Here is a 7,125-nt window from a genome sequence, read left to right as displayed (position 1 = left end):
TACCAGTCATGTTCCTGTTTGGTAATAAATCTTCAAGCAAACTTTGCTCTCCTGCAGTTGGGTCCAGCACCAACTTCAAACTATACTCATCATTTGTTCAGTGACCCTGTTTAGGAGATAAATGTCTGAGAGGCTCAAGAATCAGACGTCAGCTACACGGAGACCATCGGAACATGAGACCATGTACAGAGGGAACTGAATAACCAGCTTTTCATGTTCTGTGTGAAGCCCCTGTCCCAAACAGACTAAAACACATTATCTTACTCAAAGACAGAACTTTAATATGGCACAGTGGGTGATGTTAGCTTCACATATTCTCTAGTGTGCTGTACATCAGTTTGTGCTCAGTGCTGGTATTATGTTAATGTATTACGATAAATGAAGATAAACCTGTCACAGAAGATCAAATGGTCGTTTCACTGAGTGAGACTGACAGGACAGATGATCAGGGGGGCAGAGTTTTTACCACCATAATTAGGACATGGACTGAAGTACGGGTAGAGACTCTCAGTGAAGTAGCACCCAGTAAAGGGGTAGATTAGAGCTGCGGTGTCAACGTCATAAAATGAGACCAGACCCTCCTCATAGTCCACATATACCCCCACCTTCTCAGGCCGAGACTTCAGAGAGAAACGAACAATAGGGCCAGCAGGGGCGTAGTTCTCATTCTCATTCCTCAAACATATGGTCCAGAAACCTCTTTGAGGAGTCAGAGTGATCACTCCCTTCCTGTTCATCGACTCTCTGGCTTCTCTTAAATCCCAGTCAGTCTTACTTTTAACCTCAACCTCAAAGTAAAATCTTCCAGAAGAGAAACTCTGCTGTGATAAAACATTATAACAACTATCAAATCTCTTTGGAGTGTCAGGGACAAATTTCTTCTCATCACTATGTTGAACCTGTTTTCCATCGTCATCCTGCTGTAGCAGGTTTCAGTAAGACAGAGAAAGTCAATTTGGTGATCAGTTATCAAATCATTTACTAACAGAGATTTAGACGGAAGAGACCTGATATTTAATAATCCACATTTGACAGTTCTGTTTTTCTGTTCAATAAGAGGAGTGGTCTTAATTTTAATTAAGTTTTTATGAATAACTCCTCTTCTGTTAACTTCTGATTTATTTGATTTATATGTTCGAGGGGCAGACACAGTCTCTATGTGGTTTGAAGGGGGCGGCGGCTCTAAGGAAACTGCAGAGAGGCGTTTTAGACTGAGTCTCTGTGTCCCGGTCCCCACCCTGGATTGTCAGGCTTTAGGTCGGCTAATAAACTCGGCCAAATTTCTAGAGATGAGAGCTGCACCATTCAAAGTGGGATGGATGCCATCTCTCGCTATCAGACCGGGTTTTCCCCAGAAAGTGGCCCAATTGTCTATGAAGCCCACATCGTTTGCTGGACACCACCTAGACAGCCAGCGACGGAACGACGACATGCGGCTAAACATGTCATCGCTGGTCAGATTGGGGAGGGGTCCAGAGAAAACTACGGAGTCCGACATTAATTTAGCAAAGTTACACACCGACTCAACATTAATTTCAGTGACCTCCGATTGGCGTAATCGGGTGTCATTGCTGCCGACGTGAATAACAATTTTCCCATATTTACGATTAGCCTTAGCCAGCAGCTTCAGATTTGACTCGATATCAGGTGATGAGCCGTGGGCTTCTGCTTAGGAGTACGTTTCCGTCGGACCATCGCCCAGGCTAATTCTCCGGGCTGCTCCGGAGCTGCCCTTGGACCGCTAACAGACCCTGAGCTCGGTGGCTCCACACCAGCTAACGGGGCTAGGCTAGCTGGCTTTGGTTCAAAGGTGCGGTGATCAGTGATCCTCGCCTCCAAGGCTAACAGAACCTTACACTTATTACAGGTATCATTATTGCTAAAGGAGGCAGAGGAATAACTAAACATGTGGCACACCGAGCAGGAGAGAGAGAGAGGGAGAGGCCATGTTACTAGCTAGCTAAGCTAACTGGAAGGCTAAGGAGCGCTAAGTCTGGAAATAGCCATAAATACCGGTCAAAATAGAAAAGTACTTGACTAGTACCAGAATGTAGCGGTTAATGAATTGTTTAGTTAGTTTTTAGGTGTGTTAGACTAAAGCTAGTCTGTTGCTGATCTGTAGACGAACTACACAGTATAACACGCTTGTGATAGGAAGTGATTCACTTACCCGGAAACAGTTCCTCCAGCCTTTCAGCGTCACATGTCCTCAAATGAAAGTGAAAGTTGGTCTGTCCAACAGCTGAGCTGCAGTCAAGACACGTTTCTCTGAGGACAAACTGCACCCATCTGGTGTTTTTCATTATAGTGTCTGTCAAACACTGGTGAGTACAGCTGATTTAATTTAATACTATGATGCCAACCAACATTAATAGTAAACTTATTAGACGTTTCACTGCTGCTTATGAGCAGGAGAAAGCACAGTAGAAAAACAAGCAGGAAGTCAAGAACAGCTAAAAGCAGGAGACAGTGATTTCTAAGATGTATTTAAGGTAAGGCTTAGGCTCAGATTATAAATTAGGGGAAACATGTCTGTAGAGAAACAGACTCTTTACCTCTCTACTCACAAGCTTTGGGATCTAATGCCACTCAACAGGAAACTGAAAAAAGGCATAAAGGCATCGAGTGGGTGGAGTGAAAAGGCAAAATAAACTGGACCAGAGATAAACAACAAATAATATGTGGAGACATTTTCATGGGATTCACTGTATATATTCACTACATTTACTAACATGACAAAACTTTTCTACCTTTATATATATATAGATATTATTAATGTCCTAATATTATATACAAATATAAATGAAACATAACAAGTAATAAACTGACCAAATGTGTCTCTCAGTTGTGTTATAGAAAGAAAAGACCTCAGTGTAACTTGCCTGGTTTCCACTGATCATAGTTATGAAAAACAGATATGTATTTACAGTTTTGTTTGTTATTTCTTTTTCTCCTCAGTGTGTAGAAATGTCTGCTGCCAGCTGTCTGCTGACTGAGGATCAGTTTCTCTGCTCCATCTGTCTGGATGTGTTCACTGATCCAGTGGCCACACCATGTGGACACAACTTCTGCAAAAACTGTATCACTGAACACTGGAATATTACTGTCCAGTGTCAGTGTCCCATCTGTAAAAGACTTTATAACCCGAGACCTGAGCTGCAGGTCAACACTTTTATATCTGAGATGGCTGCTCAGTACAAACAGTCAGCTCAACACAAAGCCAGCAGCAGCAGCTCAGAGCAAAGAGCTGCCAGACCAGGAGACGTTCCCTGTGACGTCTGCACTGGAACCAAACTGAAGGCCTTGAAGTCCTGCCTGGTGTGTCTGGCCTCCTACTGTGAGACTCACCTGGAGCCTCATCTGACAATGTCGGGCCTGAAAAGACATCAGCTGATCGAGCCTGTGGACAACCTGGAAGAAAGGATGTGTACGCAGCACGATAAACTGCTGGAGCTGTTCTGTAAGACCGACCAGATGTGTGTCTGCATGCTGTGCACCATTTTAGACCACAGGACACATGAAGTTGTTCCTCTGAAAGAAGAATATGAAGGAAAGAAGGTAGAGCTGGGGAAGACTGAGGCTGAAATTCAGCAGATGATCCAGAAGAGACAAGTGAAGATTGAGGAGCTCAGACGATCAGTCAAGCTCAGTAATGAAGCTGCAGACAGAGAGAAAGCAGAAGGTGTTCAGGTCTTCACTGCTCTGAAGGAGTCTGTTGACAGAGGCCTTGCTGAACTTGACAGGACCATCACAGAGAAGCAGAGAACGACAGAGCAACAGGCTGAAGGCTTCATCAAAGAGCTGGAGCAGGAAATCTCTGAGCTGAAGAAGAGGAGCTCTGAGGTGGATCAGCTCTCACGCTCTGAAGACCACCTCCACCTCCTCCAGAGCTTCTCCTCCCTGAAAGTGGCTCCACCCACCAAGGACTGGACAGGGGTCAGCATCTGTCCACCTTCATATGAGGGAAGTGTGGTGAGAGCTGTGGAAAAGTTCAGAAAGGGGATTGAAGAGCAACAGAGCAAAACTACAGAGACACAGGCTGAATGCATCAGGAAAGAGCAGAAACAGACAATCTCTGAGCTGAGACCCGAAACACTTGAGCCATTCTTTGAAATTACAGAAGCAATGCGAAGGGTAGATGAACCAAAGAGGGTGAAATCTACGTCCAAATTAGTCTTCAGAGTTCAGCAAAGACAGCGTAGACTGATGATGTTAGGTGATGATGATTGATTTGAAATCATTTGTCATACTTATGTAGACCTGTTTGTGTAGACTTTATGTAGCTCAGTAGTAGTGACTTAATTTGATGAGGTCGAGGAAACTGCACGTTTCTTGAGACACTGATGATGTGATGTTGACGTGTTTGTCTTCAGGGACATTTAACCCCTTGTGTCATGTGGTGAGTTAATTAATACATATTTTGATGAAGGTATTTCCATCAGTTTGGATGCAGATCTCACTAATATTATTCTCATCAGAACACATTGTGTATTTTCAGTGAACGTGTTAAATATTTGTGTCAGTTTCAAGTTTGATTTCGTTTTAAAGCATTTAAATCTTAAAAAAACATTTTTATTCACATTTTATTTGGACAAAAATTGTGTGATGTTGATTATTGTTTAAGTTTGAATGACTTTCTTTAAAAAATGTTTAGAGAAAAGAAGGTTGAACTTTTGATTGAATGTATAGAAGCATTTGATTTGACATAAACTACTAACAAATATTTAATGAATCCAACAGGTTTTTGTCGTACTGTCATGGCTGACGTGAATAAAAACCAAAAGTCTGAGTTATGTGTCTGACTAAGGTCCGTAGTCTCACCCCTGAGTTGCTATCACTTTGGATTGTATCTACCACTATGGCCTTGTTCTCCTGTGTGTCTATGTCTGGGCAGTTAGCCATCACCACTTGGGTCAGTCTGTATGTGGAAGTCCCACAGGATCTTAGCCTGGTTGTTCTCCACCACCTTCGGGGGCATTTCCCTATTTTGAACTTGGGGCTTCCCGTCTGAACTCAGCACCTGTTTCAGTCCAGCTTTGTCCAGCTACTTCTTCTATCTGCAGGTGGTGCGGACTATTCAGGGGTTTGTCCTTTCGTGGTCTATTCTTGTATGTTTTTGGTAAAGTAAGAACTCACAATTGAAAGCATTTTTAACTTGTACTTAAGAAGAACTGTGCAGACTGAGAACTTCTCTGTTTGTGTTTCTCCACTTTTTGTTTTTTTACTTTTGTTAGCAATCCCAGTATTTCTTTCACCACTGGAGATGAACTTTTGCCACTGGGACACAACAACAGAATTATAAACGAACACTAATCTTTATACATAAAGTTCCAGTTGAAATGGCTTATTTTAACTATAACAACAATAAACAGAACAGGGGATTTATAGTAATCATTGTGATGTCCAAGCTTGGTATTAAGAACTTTTCTTAGCATTCAGAATTTGTTTCAGTATCACGCTGGTGACACAGTTATTTATGAAGGACATGTTTGTGTGACTGTGTCTCTGTGTGTCAGCCCTGTGAGAGACTGGTGCTGCTCCAGGATGCATGGTCTAGATAACTGACAGACATCTGTGTGTGACCTCCAGCTGTGGTTTTCACCCACTGTCAGACCTGCTGTTGTCCTCACTGGTCCCTCATGCTCTTTGTGTTCCTGGTTGTGTTCCTGGTTGTGTTCCTGGCTGTGTACCAGTCATGTTCCTGTTTGGTAATAAATCTTCAAGCAAACTTTGCTCTCCTGCAGTTGGGTCCAGCACCAACTTCAAACTATACTCATCATTTGTTCAGTGACCCTGTTTAGGAGATAAATGTCTGAGAGGCTCAAGAATCAGACGTCAGCTACACGGAGACCATCGGAACATGAGACCATGTACAGAGGGAACTGAATAACCAGCTTTTCATGTTCTGTGTGAAGCCCCTGTCCCAAACAGACTAAAACACATTATCTTACTCAAAGACAGAACTTTAATATGGCACAGTGGGTGATGTTAGCTTCACATATTCTCTAGTGTGCTGTACATCAGTTTGTGCTCAGTGCTGGTATTATGTTAATGTATTACGATAAATGAAGATAAACCTGTCACAGAAGATCAAATGGTCGTTTCACTGAGTGAGACTGACAGGACAGATGATCAGGGGGGCAGAGTTTTTACCACCATAATTAGGACATGGACTGAAGTACGGGTAGAGACTCTCAGTGAAGTAGCACCCAGTAAAGGGGTAGATTAGAGCTGCGGTGTCAACGTCATAAAATGAGACCAGACCCTCCTCATAGTCCACATATACCCCCACCTTCTCAGGCCGAGACTTCAGAGAGAAACGAACAATAGGGCCAGCAGGGGCGTAGTTCTCATTCTCATTCCTCAAACATATGGTCCAGAAACCTCTTTGAGGAGTCAGAGTGATCACTCCCTTCCTGTTCATCGACTCTCTGGCTTCTCTTAAATCCCAGTCAGTCTTACTTTTAACCTCAACCTCAAAGTAAAATCTTCCAGAAGAGAAACTCTGCTGTGATAAAACATTATAACAACTATCAAATCTCTTTGGAGTGTCAGGGACAAATTTCTTCTCATCACTATGTTGAACCTGTTTTCCATCGTCATCCTGCTGTAGCAGGTTTCAGTAAGACAGAGAAAGTCAATTTGGTGATCAGTTATCAAATCATTTACTAACAGAGATTTAGACGGAAGAGACCTGATATTTAATAATCCACATTTGACAGTTCTGTTTTTCTGTTCAATAAGAGGAGTGGTCTTAATTTTAATTAAGTTTTTATGAATAACTCCTCTTCTGTTAACTTCTGATTTATTTGATTTATATGTTCGAGGGGCAGACACAGTCTCTATGTGGTTTGAAGGGGGCGGCGGCTCTAAGGAAACTGCAGAGAGGCGTTTTAGACTGAGTCTCTGCATCCCGGTCCCCACCCTGGATTGTCAGGCTTTAGGTCGGCTAATAAACTCGGCCAGATTCCTAGAGATGAGAGCTGCACCATTCAAAGTGGGATGGATGCCATCTCTCGCTATCAGACCGGGTTTTCCCCAGAAAGTGGCCCAATTGTCTAATGAAGTTTCTTGAGACACTGATGATGTGATGTTGACGTGTTTGTCTTCAGGGACATTTAACCC

The 7,125-nt window shown here is 42.8% G+C and overlaps 1 protein-coding gene across 1 annotated transcript; it reads left to right on the top strand.

Annotated features, from left to right (window-relative positions):
- Positions 1-2,198: 2,198 nt before the first annotated feature.
- On the top strand, positions 2,199-4,752 carry LOC113132557 (E3 ubiquitin/ISG15 ligase TRIM25-like). Its single transcript, XM_026310753.1, has 2 exons — positions 2,199-2,324; positions 2,959-4,752. Exon 2 carries the CDS (start codon positions 2,968-2,970, stop codon positions 4,228-4,230), a length of 1,263 nt encoding a protein of 420 aa, XP_026166538.1. The 5' UTR covers positions 2,199-2,324; positions 2,959-2,967; the 3' UTR covers positions 4,231-4,752.
- Positions 4,753-7,125: the final 2,373 nt, after the last annotated feature.

The sequence above is a fragment of the Mastacembelus armatus genome, chromosome 6 (assembly GCF_900324485.2).
Source record: "Mastacembelus armatus chromosome 6, fMasArm1.2, whole genome shotgun sequence".
Classification (NCBI taxonomy): Eukaryota; Metazoa; Chordata; class Actinopteri; order Synbranchiformes; family Mastacembelidae; genus Mastacembelus; species Mastacembelus armatus.
The sequence above is the reverse complement of the archived record's forward strand: the minus strand, read 5'-3'. Positions and strand labels throughout refer to the sequence as shown.